This window comes from Melospiza georgiana, chromosome 2 (assembly GCF_028018845.1).
Source record: "Melospiza georgiana isolate bMelGeo1 chromosome 2, bMelGeo1.pri, whole genome shotgun sequence".
In the NCBI taxonomy this organism is placed as follows: Eukaryota; Metazoa; Chordata; class Aves; order Passeriformes; family Passerellidae; genus Melospiza; species Melospiza georgiana.
Window position 1 is genome coordinate 41,719,251 of NC_080431.1, and position 22,051 is coordinate 41,741,301.

Here is a 22,051-nt window from a genome sequence, read left to right on the forward strand (position 1 = left end):
GACAAAACCTTACATGATCAGTACTCTGTACTCTTGAGTACGTGGGGTATTGCTTCAAACAGCTTCAGGGTGAAAGTAGAGACTGAAATATTTGAGGCATTATACTGAATTTACAGCTGCTTAATTTTTATTGTATACAAGCTGATAAATGTGTTTTGATTTCTGTACTGGGTCAGAAGTGTAGGGTAAGTAGCCCTGCAGAGAACCATCATTCTCCAAACTGACTTGTGATGCATATGTCTTAAATACAGAATATTGCATTGTTATCTTTTTGCAGTGATTCTTCCATTAGGTGACCTTGCAGCATGTTTCCCTTGTAAATGGGAAGATGTCCACCTAAGATGTCTGTGTAGGTGGTAGTGAAAACTGCTCTGCTTTTCTGTGGCAATGACTGAGCTCTACTAAAGAAGTTGTTTTTCCTGTTTTGGAGATTCATTAGCTTAGTCTCTCCACTCACATTAATAAACCTCTTCATTTTGTGGGAGCTGATAGCTCTTTTTTTTTTTCTTTACCCCCACCCTGTTTAGAGAAACTTTTTGCACTAACCTCCTAAATCTTTTCATTAGGGTAGGAGACACTACCATTTTACTCTGACTTCTTCCTTCTTTTGCTTTGTTAGGGTATTTTTTCACACCTTCAGATCTGATACTAAGCTAGGAGTTGTCTGTCTTGAAATGAGGAAACTCTCTTTGCTCCCTTTCTACCCTCCCTTTCTAAATCTTGGTGTTTTCCTGGGTTAATATGACAAGGTGTGTTTCTGAGCATTGCAAAAGTTTTCCTCTAATCACTTACTCTTTGAAAGCTCTTTGAAAGAGAAGGTGATTAGTATTAGTTGCTTAAAGTGACAGGGGATTATTTTGACGGGAGGATTTAACAAGAGAAATACAGGTCTTCAGAACAGTATGATTTGCATGCTTCATGAGGTAGCATATGTGATTAGTTCATCTCAATGTAAACTTCATGACTCAAATGTTGTAAACAGGTTAGTTTCATACCCTAAAATAGCCACCTTCTTATTCTTACTTTTCTGTGAATTTTGCTGCTATAAATTGAACACTATTCCTAGGACTGTTTTAGAAGCCCAGTAGCTGAACATAGATTTTTGTACATAGCAGCACAAAAGAACTTCATTCCCTTGTTATGTAGTGTCTGTTTAGTAAGCCCTGGAATGACTCAGTTTTTGTGTTATAACATGTGATGATATGTAGGACTTGAAATAGTAAGAAGTAGCTGTGATGCAGTTATTTATAGAAACATAAGTTAGAATTACGTATATCCAAACTCAGTACCCCATTTCCAAGAGCTGGACTGAAATACCTTTGAAAAACAGCACCTACAGGTTCAGAATGTTACAGTCTAAGTAGTCTGTGTTTGGCTACCCCGAGCAGTGGTGACCCATCATCATCAGAGACACAGAGTTAGACAAACAAGGTTGTCACAGTTGCTGTTTAGGTTAGAGCAGCCTGGGGATCTCCTTAGACCGCCCACCAATAAACAGTGTGATGCTATAGGGAGCTGGGGCACCATGGAAGCTGAATCAGGAGTGGAGGAAAGTTCAGACCATGTGTCATCCAGGGCTCCCAGCTGGTAGAGCTGTTCTTAGAGCAGGGGTTGGTGCTTTGTGCTGGGTAGGTGAGTTTGAAGTCATGGCTATTTCTCTGCCAGGGTACAGAAGGAGGGTCTGATACCTTGGTATGACAGGGAGTCTGGTTGGTCACTCAGGCACACAAATATCAGGGAGCTGTTATAGGTCATTAGCATAGTGACAGCTTTGGTGACCAAAAAGGCCAGTCCTAGCTTGGTGAATTCAACACATTCATTGAGCACAAGTTTTAGTTATGAAGTGCTGATTAAGATAGTGTAGCTGGTAGACTGGTGTAGCTAAAACTTCATAGTCCTCCCTTGCAAATCTCTCCTGTGCAAACCAGATGTGGGGGGATGGACTCCAGCTGCAAACTGCCATCACCTGCAACTACCTTCCCCATAAAAACATAGTGATTGTGCTGGGCTTTCCTTTCATCTAACTTTTTAGGATCCTTGCACTATAGCATTGAAACTTCTTACAGGATGAAGGTTTAAATGTAGCTGCTGTTTTGATATAACAGTTTTCCCTGTGATGAAGGTGAAGCTGTAGAAACAGCTCCCTCTGATGCTCTTTTCCTAAAAGTTTGTAATTGTGCCTTGTGCTGTTGAATTTACATGGAAGGATTAGTGGCAGATAATCAATGTGCCCATTGCTATACAGTATCTGTGCACCTAATTTGCTACCACAAATGCAAAATTCTGAAATATTTCTGAAATTGGATAAAGTACTTATGAAAGCTAAATGTCTTTTCCTCTGGCAGTAGTCAGTAGAAAGGTGTATTTGGTGTGTCCTCCCTGTAAAGCTTTCCTGTATCCTCTCCTTGTTTCTTCCAGCAGCATAAGATTAAGTTATTCATTATTAAAATTAATGTGCAATTATATTTCTACATGGCATCTGGGGAGAAGATTTGCCCTCTGTTTGCAGGGTCTGTTCCTACAGCTGATGAAACATGAGGACATGTGTCCCCATTTATCCAAGTGAAGCATCCACTTGTTGAAGCTTAGGAAAGAGACTATATGGGAAGGCAGAACATTGTCTCCAATGAAATATTCACCTGTGAGCTCAGCATGACATTTAAAATGGCACTAAATGGAGTGTTGTGCTCCACTGGCGCACCATCTCTGCTTTTAGGGGTGTTACATCAGATCCCACCCAAAGACTGATGTGTAGCAAAACAAAACCCATTGCTGTCAAAGTTAGAGGCAAAGTATTACTGTGTTTCTCTCTTAGCTTCTCAAAGAGTTAAGCTTTTATTCTGAGCTTCCAGCTGAGCCCTGTATGAATGCTATGAATGCTTCCTGGTGGTATATAGTGCAAACTTCACAGCACTGTGCACAAGAAAACAATGGGGCACTTCAGCATTCAAGGTGAAGCTCACACACAGCACGCTTTGCCCTCTTAAGCTTCCCCACAGATGCTCCTGCAGGTTTGGTTATATATTAGACAGAGTTAATAAAGGGTTTTTTTCCCCTACAAGGAATACTGACTTTAAATACCCCATCTGCTTTTTCTTTCCTTCAGTGATGGGGAGGGAAAGAAAAGAACATCAACCTTCTGCAGCAGTGAATCTCTAAATGCTGCGGGGGCCACGCTCACACCTCGCCGCATCTCCTGGCGGCGGAGAATATTCCTGCAGGTAGCTTCACCTATGAATAAATCTCCTTCCAAGATGCAGCATCCAGGTCTGTGTGTGCTTTTAAAGAAAATAAACAAGCAGTTGTTACTTAATATTGTAGTGAACTGCAGCATGTGATAATAAGGAAGGGCGAAGGGAGTCAGTGTGGTACAATATTCATGCTAGAACCTTGCCAGAGATCAGTTGTGCTCATAGACTATGAGGCTTTAGACTATGTAGGTTGTTGTTGCTTTGAAGAGAGGATTTTAGCATCAAAGTCAAATGAATTGCAATCTGCCATAGCTGCTGTAGCAAAGGAAATTAGGACAGGTCTCTTTACTGACAATAATATTTTTAACAGTTAAGAAATTTTGACCCTGACCTGTATACATAATAGGAGTATTTGGTAAGTTTTATATCTTGACCTTGTAGTGCACATAGCACCTGTTGATTGTGTTAATAATTCTTACAGCTTTAAGCCATTTAAGGTAGAAACTCCTGAAATAGCTGAAACCATGCTATTCATAAATTCCCATTTGGCAGAAATCAAAACCATAGGCAAATGGTAAGCTCTATATTTAGTGACCACAAAGTGCTATAGCACTCTCTGTAGTGCAGTTAGCAGGTGGAAAAAATAGCTTTAATATAGAACCCATGGTAAATCACAGCAGTAAACAAGTTCAACAGTAGAGGAGGCTTTATGGGTAAATGTCTTGTGGTAACTGGATGGAGCTGGCAGGGGAATGGTTTGAAATACTGGGTGACTCTTTATCTAACTCTAGTTGATTTAAATATAACTTTATTAATGTAAACAAAACACTTAAAAAATGATTCTCTACTGTTGCACTGCATTTTCTCTGGTTTTGGAATCGGCAAGTCATTGCTGAATGTGAAAGACAGATATTTTTTTTCTGCTATGACATAGATTTTCATGATGTGCCCAACAATCTGAGTTTACTGTAATAGCTTTCTGATTCTTTGCAGATGGTCATGATGGATGTGAATTGTTACCTTTATCCCCTCTTGCTCCACCCCTGGAGGAAGACCCTCTTGTTCTAGTATTGCAAAATGAGGATGGTCCAGATAAAACTGGAGAGAGGAAAAACTCAGAAGAACTACAAAGTCTGTGGAGAAAAGCCATCCATCAACAAATTCTGTTACTTCGAATGGAAAAAGAAAACCAGAAGCTGGAAGGTTAGCTATTTAGAAAATACCTCTAAAAGCTATTGCAGATTCTGCTGCCTGAAGATGTAAATTGTTCTGGTGTTGGGCACCTCAAACAGAGATGTGGTTCTGTAACTTTTTAGTTAACAGTACTAGAAAAAACCTATGTTTTCTTAGTCCTGTCTCACAGTCTACCAGGTTCTCTGTCTACATGACTTTAAATGAGTAATCTTAGTGACAGAAGAAAGTGATAAATTTTCCTTTTTGGATGCATGTTAGACAAAGGATGCTACAGTCTGTGTTGTATCTGTCTGAGTCTAGGAGTTCTAATGTGAAGTGGAGTGAGGAGAACAGGTGCTGTGTGAACACTTAGGTGTGGTAAACCTTACCCTTTCTATCTCGTTTCAGTCCTTTGCAGCTCATGGCCTTTCTCTCCAGGCTTTTTGTTCTTCATTAACCACATCACAGTGGTTATTTATTAATGCTTGAATCCAAATATGATTTTTGAGCAACTTTCTATTGAGGTATGTCTGGTTTTTTGGAACATGAGCACTGTACACTGAAAATTGAGTGCTGTTAGTGAGGGATCTAAAGTTGACCATTCTGATTGTCAACTGCCTCAGCTTCCGGCTAGGACATTTTATTAAGACTGGTCAAGAGTCACATAAATAAAAGATGGGATGCAATGTCTATCCTAGCATACATAATTCTTCACTATAATAGACAGTATAATTGACTACCCATCTCTTGGTGTCAGTTGAAAATTCCAAGTGTCCTCTCTACAACTGCTGCCTTCATCTTCTCCTTTATGCTGTATAACCTATCTGGTAGTCTGATTCTTCACACTACCATAATACTTCAAACATAATGATCTTGTTAAGATCAGTTAACTCTTTTTCCTTCTTTAGGCTAGCTTACTGGGAAGGCGGGGAGAGGAAAGAAAAGCATCAGGACAGAAATATTTCCATGTCCCTACAAGCGTACATGCTTGAATGTGTTTCCTACACACATAGTGTATTTCTCAGTGACACATAGTGTATTTCTCAGTGCTGCTTCTTTCTACAGTTTGTCTCCTTGTTGAGGAGTTCTGTGGAAACTCCTAGATTCATAGGGAACGTCAAGAGAGAACTTCAGCCAAAATCTTCATTTCATAAACCATTTTAGCAAATAGTCTATTTTTGTGGGGTAAGGAAGCTGGAGGTCTGCTGTGTTGACTAATTTAATGTTATTCCCTCTGATACTTCGAACTGCTGAGGGATAAATGCTTTGCTATACTTACCCTGTATGGCTGGGGGTACTGAAAACTGTTAAATCACTCCAGTTCCTTAAGACTCAGTTACAAGTTGCTTCCATTCTGTAACATGTAGAAATCAAGTTCTTCCTGCCTGATCATTCAGGGTGAAAACAGGAGTGTTGGCAGTGGAAATGCCAAATGCCAGCCCACATTCTTGGTTCATGTGTGAAGGAGCATTTCTCCATTCTTGTATTCAAGTTCATGAGTAGCCCTGCTGAAATTGGTGCTCTTACTAGCTAGAATCCATCATCCTGTTCTCAAAGGGTGAAAAGTAAACTGTTCTAACACCTATCTCTAGGTTTCCTTCCTGTGGTCTGTTATAACATGGGCCATTTTATGGACAGGACATGGGCAGAGCTGATACATTCCAAACAAGCATAGGGTTGGGTGGTTCTTTGCATCCTAGCCTACAATTAAATGTAGATCTCAGGAAAGGGCAATGTAGTAACAGAAATGCAGAAATTTCTTTACTTGAAGTCAAGTTCCTAGCTGAGAATTTTTAGCTGTATATATTAGACTGGTTTAAGACTGGAATTGCTGTGAAACTGTTTCTAGTGGATTTCTGTTAATCATTTGTTGACTTTTATGTACCAAATATTAATAGAACCTCTTTTCCTATTCCTTTTGCTGTCGAGGAGACTTGAATGCTATTAGTTCTTTCTTTTACAGAAGGTAAGTTCTGTCAATAGCACAAACTTGCTTTCTTTTCCTTTTTCTTTCTTTTTTTTCTGAGAAGCTAGAAGTTCCTTTTTCCAGTCGGTCACCTGCAAACATAAGAGCTGCAAAAAGTAGCAGGTCACCTAGCAATGATTAGGAAAAATGTTAACAAGGATGGTTGAAAACAATGAAGGATGGGGTACTAGGGAGGGCACGTATGATGGACAGGCAAACTTGCTGGCTTTCACAGGGCTAACTGCACAGTTAATGTGGGAGTTTGTTGTCACACTGAAATATGTTACTGCTGGCTTGGATCTGTTGCATGCTGCTTACAAGAATGAGGATTCTTGGGTGAAATCATACAGCAGTAGGGCAGCATTTGGAATCGCCCCAGCTGAATTGCAAATTCCTGTGGTAAGATCACACTCCCATTTTCTGGCAGTGCACTGCACCTTGCATAATACCTGCTTCTGCAGGGGCCCCTGTAGTCTTGAGTGGGTAAGATCTCAAAGGTGCAACATTGGGCTTTTGGAAATAATTTGTAATTTTTGGAGTGGACTAGGCAATGATCATGTGGATTGATCCAATCAATATTGACTCTAGCTGAAGTGAGATGAGTAGGCAAAGGAACAGATGGTCTTGTTTTGCAGGATGTATAAAATGTGAGCGAGAGTTTGCTTTCACCTAGAGGTGATAATGGAAAAGAGGATGCATTTGTAAATGAAAGGGGGCTTCTGCAAGAAGTAGTGTGCACAGATCAAGGTGAATTTGGGATAAACTCAGTTGCTTCTCAGAGGTGATGTTGTGAAATGTACAGTTCGCTCCAGTGGCAGTTAAACAAATCTCTCTAAATTGAGACATATTCAAGTCTTGGTTTCAGTTTTTTGTACCTGTAGTTAGAGGAACTAGAGTGGTTTTCTGCACATGCATCATAAATAATAAAATACCCAGAATTAATTTCTTAGTAATGGAAATGAAAACTGCTTCTCCATGAAATGCCAGGGTGACAATGCAGCTTTATTTCAGAAGTAGCACAATAAATACTTTGTACCAGGTAGTCCTGTGCAGCAAAGCTTGTAAGTTTATAACAGCAAGAGTTCTGTGCTTCAGCACAAACGTGTCTTTCTGGATATTGTTCATGCTGGTTTATTCTGTTTGCACTGGTCTGCCTGACTTTGCCAGTGCCAGGAGCTCTTCTTGCTCTCTTAAGGGATGTGTAAGAACTGGAATCAGTGTGACAGACTTTGGTTTAGAAGACTTGCCTAGCTTGCTTGCCTAAATCTCTAATACAAACATTCACATGTTTGGGACTTTCCATGCTCAAAACAGTTGTAATGTTCAATAAAAACAGGAATAAAATTATCAAAGGTGTTTTTGCAGAGCAGGTGCTGTGGGGTTTTGTTTAGTGGATTTTTTTGCCCCAAGCTTTAAAAAATATTTTTATTTGCGCCATTAATTGCTAATATTCATGACCCAGTAAGAGAAGTTAAATTGTCATATGCAGCATCTTATGACAACTGCCCCCAAATAAGCTATAAACTAAAGAATTCTAGATGTATTTATCACCAGTTAGATTGTTGGATAGATATATCTAACTTGAATGGAATAAGTGTATGTGTTTTTACCTTGTAATTTTCTGATATTCTGGTTTTCCATGTGCTCTTCCTTTTTGTTCTGTGTTCTAGCAAGCAGAGATGAGCTCCAATCAAGAAAAGTAAAACTGGATTATGATGAGGTTGGCACATGTCAGAAAGATGCCATAAATATTTGGGATAAGAAGTTACTAAACTGCAGAGCCAAAATCCGATGTGACATGGAAGATATTCATTCCACTTTAAAAGAAGGTATTTATGTAGGAGAGCTTTTAGCTCTGAAGTCTCAACATCATATTTTTTACTCCCTTCTGATACCAGCAGAAATCAGCAATACACTTTTCCAGTAGCAAAAAACTGCCTACTTTTCACAAAGGTGCTGCCTTCTACAGAACAGAAAATAGGCTCTGCTGTGTATGCAGGTTGCAATGTCAGCAATGCAGAAATATGTATAGTCATACTCCTGAAAGTAACATCTTGTTTCCATGTGTCATTACATTCATGACTGAACTTGGAGCCTCAGCAGCCAATGCTATGACTTTTTGGTTTCTGCTCAGTTGATCCAGTTCTGAATTTCAGATGTTCTGATTTTACTTGCTTACTGAGACAGCAAGACCATAAGGTCTGCTGTGGACTGTGCCCAAAACCTAGAGGAATCAGAGCCAAGTTTTGGAGAGTCTGGAATATGGTCACTTTGTATTTAATTTCCTGGAGTGAAAGGCTGGGAATTTTGTCTTGAAGTAGATATTCCTGTGGACTAGCCATAGGCCAAGAGGATATTCAAAGGGTCTTGTTAGTATAATGCAGCTGTGGGCCTGATTGCACTGCTCTGCTCTCTTCCATGGAATCTCATATCTGTGTTACAGATGCTGAAAAATAATTCAGTGTAATCTGGCTGTGGTACAGAAGGGAAGCTTAAATTGCTACCACAGTAAATTATTGTAGATATAAAGCAGTTCCTGTTAGTGACCTGCAGAAGTCTGCCAACAAATTATTTATGTTGATACCCTGTTTTCTGCTGTTGGATTGCAGTTCAGAGTTGGGAACAAGGATATGGCTATTAACTTGTCTTCTTGTTAAATAATTATTTACCTGGAAGGTATTAGTAGAGTTGACATTTTGACTTTCAAAGCTGGTTTACAGAGTCAGATATCAAAGGGGGATGTATCTCCCCACATCTATGGACTGACATGGGCAATCCTTTGCAAAGGAAAAGAGGACTTCCCTGAATTTTACACTTGTGAATTTAGTTCAGCTTTTCTAAACAGGTCATTCTATAGTCTGAGTGTAGTTGTGCATCTTTTCCTGCTGGAGACTAACGGGTCAGAAATGGCAAAGCAAGGGATGTCTGTACCTCAGATGCCCAGGATATGCACAGTGTAATTGCCCTTAAGTTTGTAGTTCATGTTTAGTTTGTGGGACTGAGCCGTGGCTACTGAGTGAACACACTGAGAGTGGAGTTCACTCTGTAAGGGATCCTCCAGAGTGGTTCAGCCAAAATTATGACCAAGCAAATTCTTTTGTTGTAGCACTAAAACCATCCCTCTGCTTAGGCCTCTTGTTTTCTGACTGACCTGCAGGTGTACCAAAAAGTCGTCGGGGAGAAATTTGGCAATTTTTGGCTGTGCAACACCGGGTCAGGCACAGGCTGCCAAACAAGCAGCAGCCTCCTGACATCTCTTACAAAGAACTTCTGAAACAGCTGACTGCTCAACAGCATGCCATCCTTGTAGATCTAGGTAAGTCTGTTCTTTCCCACTGGTTTGTGGGTCTTTGAGTGAAAAACACACCAGTCATTGTAGAAGCTGCTGCTGAAGATAGATGCTGCTCTATGAGCTCCATTTTCTATGTCATCAGGATACATTCTGTGTATGCCACTTAGAGTCCTGGAAGCAGATGGTTTCTTAGCCTATGCCATTCATATTTATGCCCTTCTGTATCTGTCTGAAAAGAGAAATCAGACAGCTGGTTCTGCAAGTTCTGTACAGATGAGAATATTTAGTGGGTTCAAAAGGTATAGTCCAAAATCAGTGGTAAGATACAGACTGATGTGATTGAAGGCAAAATGCATATGAAAGCAAAGAGAAGCTGTCTGAGGGAGGAGAAATGCTGTTTGTCAGATGGATTGGGGCTTTTCTTCAGAAGAATTGAATATCAACTACTCCTCTCTTTTTACATCAGGACGGACATTCCCTACACATCCTTACTTTTCCACACACCTGGGAGCAGGACAGCTATCACTGTTTAACCTCTTGAAAGCCTATTCTTTGCTGGACAAAGAAGTTGGTTATTGTCAAGGTATAAGTTTTGTAGCTGGAGTGCTGCTTCTACATATGAGTGAAGAGCAGGCCTTTGAAATGCTGAAATTTCTCATGTATGACCTTGGCTTCCGTAAACAGTACAGACCGGACATGATGTCCCTACAGGTAAGTCAGCCTTTCTGGAGCAAACCGGAATTTTAAATTACTTTTGAGCACTTATAGGGGTTGCTTAAGTTCTCCAGGGCCTTATGAAGCTTCTTATACTGTTTTGAGGTACATGTATATTTTACTGTCTCTCAATTTGCAAACAGAGAAGTTTAAAACTTGCAGAGTTTTTCCTGTCACATAGTCCTGTCATCTCTCCAGAAATTCTGCTTCCTGCTGTTTTGCTTTTCTTTTTCTCTTCCTCACTGCTCTCTCTTCCTTATGCCAGAAAAAAACTGATACGCTTTGTCACATATGGATGGAGTTTAAAAATTAATTAGATTTTGTTTTTCTTGAGTCCGTGAGCACTTGCATGTAAATGTCTCTCTTGTAAGGCCAAGTCAAGTCAATAGTGACACACAGTGGCCAGTCAGTGTATTCTGCAGGCATTTGTATTTGACGCTGCTCTGCCTTGACTCCTCATCTTAGCTCTTTCTCTTGTTGTCTTCTACTCCATCACCCTCAACAGAGAAAGAAAACAGATGAATTTTTAATCGTTTAATTATCTTATGCAATGATGCATGCTCTGCAATATTATCTGCAATCTTGATACTTAAGACTGTTCAGGAGGGAAACAAAACATTTTTCAGATCTGTATAAATTTTAGGGTTTAAAGTTTGAGAAATCTTTCACCTTGACATGCAACTGTCCCCTGATTTGAATAATTATAATATCCTATAAACCCTTTATATTATAAACGAATATACCATTGATGAGTTAAAATTTCTATAATCCACAGTGGAGGAAGAGAAAACAAAGCAGCAGATGGAAAAGTCTCCTTTTTTTCCATGTTCCCTGCATAGCAAACACTTAAGTAAAACTAAAGGGAGAGTTTAATCCCACTTTTCATGGCCAGTCACTTTAGGTGATTATTTGGCAAATCTCCAGAGCAATGGAATAGATTGTAGTTAAAGAAACTGTATGTGCTTATTCTAAAAACACTAGAGGACTGTGGATGTAAGTATGCTATAACAAGTGTGTTTTTGATGAATTAAGACTGAACAGCCATAAAAAGCATTGTTTTACTTCCTCTTGTTCCATTTCCCTGCAAAAATATGTTTTAAACCACTGAGGGTGAAATTATGATAGATGTGTGTTTGTGGGGTTTTTTACCCCTGGTAGATGCTCTCTAAGTTAGTGTGTGTTAAACTGCAGATGTAGACTTCCAACAGCTGATGATTTGTCCTGGGCTTTCACATGGCCAGGATTTGACATTTTAGGTCAAGTGAGTGTGACAGTTTCATTGGCAGAACCTCTTAGTAAGAACACTCTTAAATTTGAGGAGGTTTACCACTTGTAGTACTGTTTGCCTTTTAAATTAAATTACTTGTCTTTCCCCACAGTTTGCTTCTGGGCAGTTCTTATGATAAAGTTCTGTCTGCTCAGGACAAATTAGGCAAGAACACTTAGAGGGTCTTACTATATTTAGGTTGTTTTCTAGTAGGAGTAGAGTACTGCAAATTCTTTTGCATTTACAGTAGTGAAAGACGAGCAAGCTTGTAGGCAGATCTGGCTTCAGTCATGTAGAAGAAAAATGTTGGATGATTCTTGAGGATAATGAAAACTTATTAGACTTAGATTTTTTAGTTGTTGTCTGGAAAAAGTAGTAATCTAAATCTTTAGTCCATAATGAACTATTCCAATTGTTTCACTCTGTGATGCAATTCTGACTTCACACATGTGTTTTGTATTGACACTGTCCAATCTGGGCTTAATTGGTATCTTACACAATTAAAGCAAGAACTCAAATGCATGCACAAATTTAGCTGATTTACTCAAATGAAAGTGATCCCTCTGCTTGTGTTGCAGTGCTGATGAACAGGTAGCTTCAAGTGCACTCCACTTTGGTAGGGAACAGGCATGAACTCTAAAATAGGAAAATAGCTGAATCTAAAGCCATTTTCTTATTGAGGAACAGATTCACCTTAAGCATAAAGCACTATTGACAATAAAATTGGACCTGACAATTAATCAATATATGTCTGCTTCTTATCTTCTGCTTTCTGAGAGAAGCATTGCAAGGAAATAACTTACCACAGAGTGCTAAGTTATTTTTAGCCCTGAAGAGCACCTTTCAACCACTTTCCCTTGCAACCTTTTATAGTTGTACAGCAACACTTTTTTTGCATCAGTATCTCAGTATCTTAAATTCCATAGGACCACTGGGAGATGTGCTGGGAGATCTCTGTGTAAAATGTATTCTGTGGGTACAGAAACTGTCTAAAGTTGTGATGGCTGGAGCATTGGAGTTTTAAATGCAGTAAAAATAAGGCCAAAATTCAGAGAATGAAGGCTGAAATGTGTAAATTTAGTCACAACTCATGGAGAATTTTCACACTTACTTGGAAGAGGTACAACTACTTTCATTGCTGCAAGACTGAAAGTTCTTGTTTGTTGACAAAGTTGGAGCAATATATTCCCTTCTTACCTTAAGCCTCTGAATCTGAAATAGACTTCATTAGTAATCAGGTTCAAACTGTTCTTTGTTATTGACTGCCCTGTTGGTTTTAATTCATTAGTGGCAGGTTGTTTATACATGAGTAAATACCACTTGAGGCCCCAGGAGGCAATTACGCTTCATTTTACTGTGCCATCTGTACTGAAGTTAATTTCCCTTGAATGAAATAAGAATAATTTGGAAAACTGAGTAAAGCTGAACTTTTGTTTCTTTACTTTCTCCCCCCTCCAATCCCCTCATGCACTGTAGATTCAGATGTATCAGCTCTCAAGGCTTCTGCATGATTATCACAGAGACCTGTATAATCATCTTGAAGAGAATGAAATCAGTCCCAGTCTTTATGCTGCACCGTGGTTTCTTACGCTGTTCGCATCTCAATTTTCATTAGGATTTGTTGCCAGAGTGTTTGGTAAGAAAGTTTATTCTCTTGAAATAATAGAACAATATCCATTGTGTTTTGAAGCACTCCAGGGGTAGTTTTCTACATGCTGGGGACGTTTGGGGTGATGGTTGTGTGTGGCAAGTAGCAACACTTTTCACAGTGGGATGTCAGCTCCTTTGTAAGAGGAAAATCCAAAAGGTATTTATTGAAACATCAGACTTGAGCAAATAATTATATCTTCTCTTCCTACCTAAGAGACTTCTGAAATGTAAACAGCAGAAAGTTTATTGTTGCAAATGTATTTTATGCAAATGTATTCAGTTTATATCAATAGAAAAGTTCATCTTGCCGAACTCGTGAACTGAAAAAAGAAAATGCATTTCTGAATTCCAATTCTAAAGTGTTTTCTAAAAAAATTCAAGCAAATTTGAACTTAAATGCTGATTTTGGCATTCAGTTATATATTGAACAATTTCCAATTCATAATATGCCTCTGATTTCATTTAGATAGTTTTCTTATTAAAAACTCCTCTTCGGGTAACATCTAGTACAGAGCCTAAATATTGATTATTCCTGGTAGTGTTTACAGTGTCAGGATGTCAAGTAATTATTTTTGTGTTCTTTTCTTATCCACAAGAACTTCCAGCTTAGTCAAATCTCTGGTGATGCACCTTTTTTTTTAAAATTTAAATTTATTTATTAATGCAAAACTCACTGTACTTGCATATGCACCAAGAATCTAAATGCACATGTAAGGTACTTCATCATAAATCAGATACTTTTTTTTCCCTTTGATCTTTCTGTTTTCATAGGGCACCTTTTGTCCTTTCTTAGGAAATTCAACCTGACTTTGTCTCATGTTTTAATACTGGAGTGTGTTAGGTTCTCAGTTTGTGTGGTGTATTGGCTTGGAGGCAGGAAGAGGGTTTAGGTTAGTTGGGTTTGATTTTAAGTTTTGAATTTTTTTTACTCAGTGCTTTCTCAGTTGCAGAAGGTTTTTTTTTTCCATTTACAGCAAACCCATTTGCTACTGTCTGGGTGAACAAATGATTGGTGTATCTCTTTCTCAGTGGTGTACCATTCATGTGAATATCTGTTTCCCAGTGGGATTTTTGAATTCTGGGACACCTGAGCATTTTGTGTCTGTCTTTTTTGTTGCTTGGTTTTTTTTCTTTCCTAAATGTATTTTTTATGGATGAGGAAGATGGGAAGGAGTTTTGGTGTTCACTTCTCTGTAAATAAGCTGAGCAAGGCATTCCCATTTTAAAATTGAAAATTTACTGTGTTATTTTAATTCTTAATGCTTTGAATTCCTGAATTTTCAGTGTCTTATAGACCATTGTCATGTACCAGGAATGGCTATTGTCTACCTTTCACAAATTATATACTTATATTTGTGCTGTTTGAATGTCCATCATAGACTTGAGAAGGGAGAATTTCAGGAGCTGCATTCGAGGGAGATGGCTGCCTCATCAGTGTCTTTGTGATCCTGGATTAGGCCAGGGATGACCTCTTGATAATCAGGATCAGGAACTGAATTTCTTCAGTTTTGTAGCCCTGAATAAACACCCTGTGGTGTGACAGAGGCAACAGCTCAGGAGGTTTATTTGAAAGCCCCATGTGCTGCCTTCATCTCACTAACTTCAAATCCACCACTGATCATGAGGCAGAATCTCTATTTACTGTCCTCAAGATTCCCATTTCTGTACAGTCTGTATCTACTGACCTGCAGAGCCCAGACTTTCCTCTCTTATCCATGTAATTATACCTCAAAGTAAGGGTTTAGGGCTTAGATTATAGCCAGTAAGAGCGCTACTGTGAATTTTGAAAATAATATAACTGGTTATGGAATTAATTTTTTTTTTTTTTTTAAGAATAGCTTCTGCCTGTAGAAGAGTTGTGTTGTAATCTCCCCCCCAGCTTCTTTTCAGAGCACTTAAAACCAGTTAGCAGTTGGATAAAGTCTCTGGCAGACAGTGGTGAAATGCTTATTGCAGATAACTCCTACAGACATAATAAGCATGCAGTATTTTCCTTAATGCTCTCTCACGTCTGTAAGATGAAAGAAAATTCATGCTTTATCCTCATGTTGAAATAAAACAGATAGCACTTATGAGCTGAATCCATCTGCACTGTGATTGATTACAAAGAACATCTCAGTAAATATATGTATTAATCCAGTGACTCTAGCTCCTATTTTCAAAATTAAAATAATTTTAAATTATTTTCTCTTTTAGACATTATTTTTCTTCAAGGAACAGAAGTCATATTTAAAGTAGCACTGAGCCTACTTAGCAGTCAAGAAACATCTATAATGGGATGTGAGAGTTTTGAGACCATTGTTGATTATCTTAAAACCACTATTCCAGATATGACTAAACCTCAAATGGAAAAAATTATTACTCAGGTAAGGATGTTTTTCTCTTTACATTTTCCCCCCTGTATTAGTTTATTTTAAGAGAATAATGCCTACACTATAGGCAAAAGTCTTCTCAGAAGAAGATATGAAAGCTTCTTGAGAAATACTGTCAGTGGCTGGAATCTTCATATCTGTAACTTAATTTCCTCTGCATTAAAGCTGCAAATTGAGAGTGAGCCTGTCTAGCACTTAATTGTGAAACCTCGAGCAGCGCTCCCCCTTCAGGTGGGTAGTTCAGAGATGACAGAAGAGCTCTAGAAAACCATGTCCATGTTCAGGGGTGGAGTAAACACTTGTGCATTCCTGTGGCTTGTTCAGGTTTGACTCTTTCAGGGGCTGTTAGATAAGAATTCATTTTTAGACAACGTAAATCTTCATTTCCTCATTGCATGGACTGTCATTGCCGTGCGAAACCTATGTCAGGCACTTTGGTGTCTTTCACAACTCATTGATTCTGGGAATGATAGAGATGGTAATTTAACCCTTCTAATACTCTTAGACTTTAAATCTGTTCAGTGCTCTGCATGGGCTGCAGAGCAGCCCTGCTGTGTGGGCAGGGTAGAAAGGGCTTTGTGCAAAGCCGAGTCTGATAGAGTAAGAATGGGTTATGGTGCCTGCAGAGCTGAATTGTGGTTACATGCAGGGCAGGGCAGCTCAGCTCTGCTGGCCTGGGGTGTGCCCTTATGCTGAGCAGCCTTCCACATCTGCATCCTCTGCCTGTACCCTGTGCTGCTGCCTAGCCTGGCTTCAGGGGCAGTTGTTTGGCTCAGTCTTACAGTTCCCAGGACCATCCCCTTATAATGGGAAATGAAAGAAAAATGTTTATATTATGCAGATCTGTAATGCACAGATGATTGATCAGGTAGCTATGTAGAGGAAAATGGTATTTACTGAGCTTGAACACTACATAATTTAAATTTTATCTCATTTGAATACAATAGAACAGTGAAAGTAAAACAGAACTTGTTTTGTCAGGGAATCTGTGTGTGTCTTGTGTTGGTGGAATGTTTGTGATCTCTAGGATAAGAAACAGAAAATTGATGTCCCTGTAGACATCCTTCCAATCCTAGTCTTAAAATCTTTGGTAATTTTCTGAAGCCGAGAGGCTGTAACTAGATTTGTAAACAGATCCGGGTCGTATGTCCCATCACTGTTAGAAGCTCAGTTCTGTGGTCTTCACAATGCTTTGTCCCTAATGTATCCAAATAAAAAAATGGCACGCATCATGCAGGGATAGAGCACATGGAAGCTGTAACCATGAAGAATGTTTTTACAGAAGTCTGTAAATGAGCTCTTGGAGTCAAGGGATCCAGATTTGAAGGCAGAGATCTGATGAATCCCAGATTTAAAAATTATGTCTTGAACTACTTAATATTCCTGAGCAACAGTCAGTAAAACTTTGTCATATTATAAAATTCTTGGATTGCATAAGACTTTTCTGATGATACATCTCGTAGTAAGAAATGGTATTTGGTAATTGTGAAAGGCAGGATCCAATTTATTTTGAAGTCTATGATTTATTATGGCTACAACTCTGTTATAATGCTCTTATTGTAGGCATCAACTTAAAATACTTTTTTGAAGGGAACAGGAAAAGCATTAATCAGGGAGAGTTGACTCTTAGTCAAACATTCACATGGAATAAGTCCTCCCTACTGTAATTAAAAATGGTCTTTTCTCTCATGGCAGGTGTTTGAGATGGATATTTCAAAACAGCTCCATGCCTACGAAGTAGAGTACCATGTTCTTCAGGATGAACTGCAGGAAAATGTGAGTCCCTGTGATGAAGGTGAACCTCTGGAGAAGCTGGAGAGGGCAAACAATCATCTGAAGAGGCAAAACATGGATTTGTTGGAGAAGCTACAGGTAAACAACTTAGGCTACAAACTCATGGTGAAGTCATTCCTGTGATTCAGCCAATAGAGGAAAAAGTATTGTTTTAAGTGTATGTAAGAAGTCTTCTTACTGCAAGACCTTGTGGAGTTGAGCAGTTCTCTTAATTACAGTGATTCACTTCTGCTAGGCATACTTCTAACTCCTTTGTCATTCCTTGGACTTCTCCTTCTTGATTTAGATTTATTTCTTCTCGAAATCTCTCTACCCTTATCTGCCATAAAATCTGTTGGCAAAATTTGCTTATCTTTCTGAAAAGTGAGTTCCCTGTCCCTTCATCTCTCTGCTTCCCTGTTGGAAAGGTTTAAGAAATAATTCATCGTACAGCAGACTTCTTTGGTCCAGGCCTTTGTAGGCAGTGTTGTTTTGTTTCCTTCTGCTGAAACTCATAGTCCTACTTTTGGAAGGTGGTCTCTCCTAGCAGACCTCATTACATCTGAAAGATCACCAGACTTTTCCTGGTCAAATTGTGCTTTAGAAAAGCCCTTCCTCCTTCACTGTTTACCCTTTGTCTCATAGCTTGGCCAAGACTTGTTTCATTTGCAATATGTTGTATTGTCTTGCATTTTCTTGAAAGATTAAGTCTTGTTTTTTTCATCATCAGGCTATTTCTTGCTATATTTGTTAATTTGAACAAGTATTGCAAAGAGCTCAGAAAGCACTTTCAGCTTCTGAAAGAGAAAAATGGTAGGAAAAAACGGCAGATCAAGTCCTCATTATTTTTGTGATTGCGGGCTAAGGGTGCTGTGTTCTTTTGATACTGAAAACAGGAATCACTTGAACTTTTTACTATTACTGATTTTTCTTTCTTATTTTTCTTTATTTATTTACTGCAGCTGTGGCTTTTAGCTCTATTCTGAAAATGCACCAAAGGCATAGAATAATTGAGTGGCTGATTTGAAAGGCTCTATGAAAGCTTTCCTGCTCTTTCAGAGTGCCTTACAATAATGCATCTTTCTCAGTGCTTAACCTCTTCACCTTTTTGTTTGCATAACTTCTTCATTCCTCTGCTTATACCCTTCCCTAGGAGCAGTCAGAATTCTTCCAGTACCCACAGAGGGAAATGCTGCTGCTGTGGTACAGGGTTTCTTTGACTAGTCAGAGGAAGCTGTAGATTTTTAATTGGAGAATAGGGGACACAGTCTGCTTCTAGACTTAATGTTGAGCTTCTCCTTCCCTCCAGTCTCTTCATCCTAACTTACTTTATCACAGAGGGTTCCCTTTGTTCCATCTCTGTCCGACAGGTCATGTCTTCCAGTGCTACTTCAGCTGCTGATTTCCTTTTTCTCCCTTCGGCTCCAGTTCCTTGTTACTCTCAGCTGTCCCTTGCTTGCTGCAACTTGTATGTCTCCTTCCCTCTGTAAAGCTTGGAGAAGTTCTTCAGATTGATCGGGTCACTATGAGGACATTTTGTGTATGATACACAGAGTGCATTCCTTGCATTGTCTGCCTACACAGATGTCTTTCAGAAGTAGCTACGTAAAAACATCGTAATTTTAATATTATGATACTATATAATAATAGTGAAAGAAAACTATTCAGAATGTATGAATTTATTATAATGTTATTGTTTACAGGTTGCTCATGCTAAAATTCAGAGTCTGGAAGCCAGCCTGGAGACTGTTTTGACACGAGAGAATAAAATGAAGACTGCAATTCAGTCCCTGGAACAGGAGAAGATAACATATCAAAAGACTCTTGAGCAGATAGTGAAGTATTTGCCAGCAGAAGTGTTGTCTGACTGTGAACTGCTCCTGAAGGAAGTAAACTACAACCCAAATAATAAAATATGGAGTAAGCCATAAACCAGGGTTTTCTAGGCAGCATTTCTTCAAAAACAAAAAGGGAACGAAAAAATGAGTATGCTGCTTTCAATAGCTACTTAGCAATAGGCAATGGTATTACCCAAAAATAGTGCTGGGACACTCATAGCTACAGATGGGCCTTCAAGTGTCAGAATGCAAATTCAGGCTATAAATTTTTTATGATTATGTAAATAAATCACAAGGGGGAAATAAAGGATTCTCACATGTAATTATGATGAGTAGATGTATATTTAGAGTTGACCTAAAGGAAAGGAGAAATTGGAGTAGACAAAGATAATGGTGATCTGCAAATTCACTTTGGATGTGCTTGTCTTGTAGTGAAATGAGGATAATATGTCTTTATATATATGTATATTGAATATGTTGAATAATACTTGAAGAAAAAAGAAAAGAGAATGTAATTTTCCCTCCAAAGAGCAGCATGTTTCACATCTTCTGTGGAAAACCTGTGTGAACTCATGCGTGCCTCTCTTTTAATTCTACTGACATTGTGAGCACAGACCAATAAGCAGAACCAGTATAGTGACATGGTTTGCACAGAGGGAGCTGTAGTGCCACCCGCTGCCTGGGCTGCAGCAGTCAGCAGTGCAATTCCAGGTGCATGTTGGAACTGGAAACGAGCAAGCATCGCATCATAGCTCCGCCTCCATTGCCCAGAGCTAAGGAATCGTGTCTGCAAAGGCAAGAGCTAGCAGTGACTGCCACTTCCTTCCTGGCCTGTTTGCTTCCACCTGCCCTGGGCGTGATGGTTGATGGAGAAAAAGGAAGCACAACAGTGGGATGGGATTTATCCTGATGTTAATTTTCCACCCGAGACTTGTCTGTTGTAAGAGTTAGGTGTGTCAGGGGCTCTCATTTAACCAAAGAAATGCTGCAAGAAGCCTTGTCTAATTGGGTTGGGATGCAGAAAGCTGTTTTAAATTTTGTTTGAGAAGAAAATTGAGGTAGGTTGCAGGAAGTTAAGTGTGAGTGCACAAGAGAGGACCAAGCAAGTCTCAGATATTACGTACCTTTCAGTTTTCACATATACAGTGGCTATACATTTCAACGGGGATCCTGAAGTACAGGCACAGTTTTAATAACACTTGCCAGGCTATTCCTGTTTTAATACTACTTTGTGGTCTTTTTTTTTAAACAAAAGTCATGAATTTGTGTGTTCTGGACAAAAGGTGGGATAAACTCTGATCATTTCAAGGGAGAAATTATGTTTATAGAGATATAAAAAGTTGCATATAGATTTGAAAATGTTTTTGAGTGGAATTTTTGAGAAAGCTTAGACAAATGTGAAATAGACAAGTATTTTGGAGTGCATGTCTGAACCCTTAATTGCATTTTACTGTGGCTCACGTTATCCCTTTCTGTTTATACTGTATTTCAGGAAACACTTACTCGTTTTAGTAAGAAAACCAATTAAGCAAAGTGCCAAATACAGCAGTGTCTTTTCACATCAGATTGTCCAGATTAGAAAGCAAGGACTGACTACCACTGCTTTCTAAGTATTATGCTTTATGTTACCATAAAAGTGAGAAACAGCAGTGCTTACTTGCTGCACACTGCTGTGGAACTCAGGGGCTTCGGCTCTCCTGGGTTTTTTGTTGTTGTTTTTTTTACTTCCATGATGTTTTATTTGATTAAAGATACTGATTTACTTAACAGTCTCTCTTTTTACATTTGGGGTGAAAGGTCTTAACACTGTGTATAAAATTATGTGGAATCTGTCTAGATATTTCAAGAATGTCGTATTGTACTAGATGGGGAAATGCCAAGTGAAAAAGCAGTTCTTTGCAGTTTGGTTCAGAGTGAGTTTTAGCTGATGTGTACATAAAAATCTAATCCCAGGAACTGCAGCAGCATCTGTTACAAAGAACCAAGATTATTCAGATACATCTTTTTTTTTAAAGATGCACTGAATGAGCTTTATCCTCTGTTTCACTTTAAAATTTTTTCATGTAATGCCTGAAGAAATTCCAATAAATGTCATTGCTGCATTTCCCATAGCCTCTGGCTAGTTTTATTTTTCTACCCTTCAAGTACCAATCTCATTCCCAATAGTATCATTCACATAAAATATGGAAAGGATCTGGCTTTAGTTTCTAGTTGTGGGGAAGAAAACCTGCAGGATTTGTAAAAGTACACAGAGTACAAGGATAGATATTCTTCTTGGGGATAATAATCTTACATTGTTCTTAACTGAAGATGAATTTTTTAAAGGTTCTTTTTTCTTTAACAGTTCAGTTAGTATATATGCATGTTGAGAATAGTAATTTGATTAACTTTGTGTATCTAGCTTTGAAGGGGGGGAGGGTGAAACAACACATGGGAATAAACTACAGAAGTAGAACCACAGTGGGGTGAGTTCCTCATGGCAACAGGACACTTCTGATAATGTTTGTGTGCTGAACCCAAGAGTGCCTTGTAACTGGGCATCTCTAGGCCATGGAGCTTGAAGTCTGCACTCAAGCAGGCATCCTCCAGACTGTCTTCTGATGAGTAACCAGCAAGATCATCTAGAAGACTGAACTGAATGTGTGTTTGGTATAAACAGCTTTGTGGAGGGGTGGAATGTAAGAGAATAGTGCAGAAGGCAATCTCACACCTGAGGAGTTGCAGCTGTGCTAATCACCAAAGATTAGGAACAGGCCTGCCCTTAACAGGCCACAGCTGTGTCCAATGAAGAGTGCTACAAAAGGGTGGGGTAGCT

The 22,051-nt window shown here is 39.0% G+C and overlaps 1 protein-coding gene across 4 annotated transcripts in view; it reads left to right on the forward strand.

Moving 5' to 3' along the window:
• TBC1D4 (TBC1 domain family member 4) overlaps window positions 1-21,347 on the forward strand; it is a 99,423-nt gene extending 78,076 nt beyond the window's left edge. For 2 of the 4 annotated variants that reach the window (XM_058045653.1, XM_058045654.1), the window contains 9 exons: window positions 3,107-3,267; window positions 4,185-4,394; window positions 8,001-8,159; window positions 9,488-9,646; window positions 10,089-10,333; window positions 13,080-13,239; window positions 15,450-15,619; window positions 17,321-17,497; window positions 19,102-21,347. In XM_058045653.1, coding sequence (XP_057901636.1) covers window positions 3,107-3,267; window positions 4,185-4,394; window positions 8,001-8,159; window positions 9,488-9,646; window positions 10,089-10,333; window positions 13,080-13,239; window positions 15,450-15,619; window positions 17,321-17,497; window positions 19,102-19,329 — 1,669 coding nt within the window. In that variant the 3' untranslated portion in view covers window positions 19,330-21,347. Of the gene's footprint in view, window positions 1-3,106; window positions 3,268-4,184; window positions 4,395-6,293; window positions 6,331-8,000; window positions 8,160-9,487; window positions 9,647-10,088; window positions 10,334-13,079; window positions 13,240-15,449; window positions 15,620-17,320; window positions 17,498-19,101 lie in introns of those variants that run through there. The other 2 variants (XM_058045655.1, XM_058045656.1) reach the window with 2 other exon arrangements.
• The last annotated feature ends 704 nt before the right edge of the window (window positions 21,348-22,051 follow it).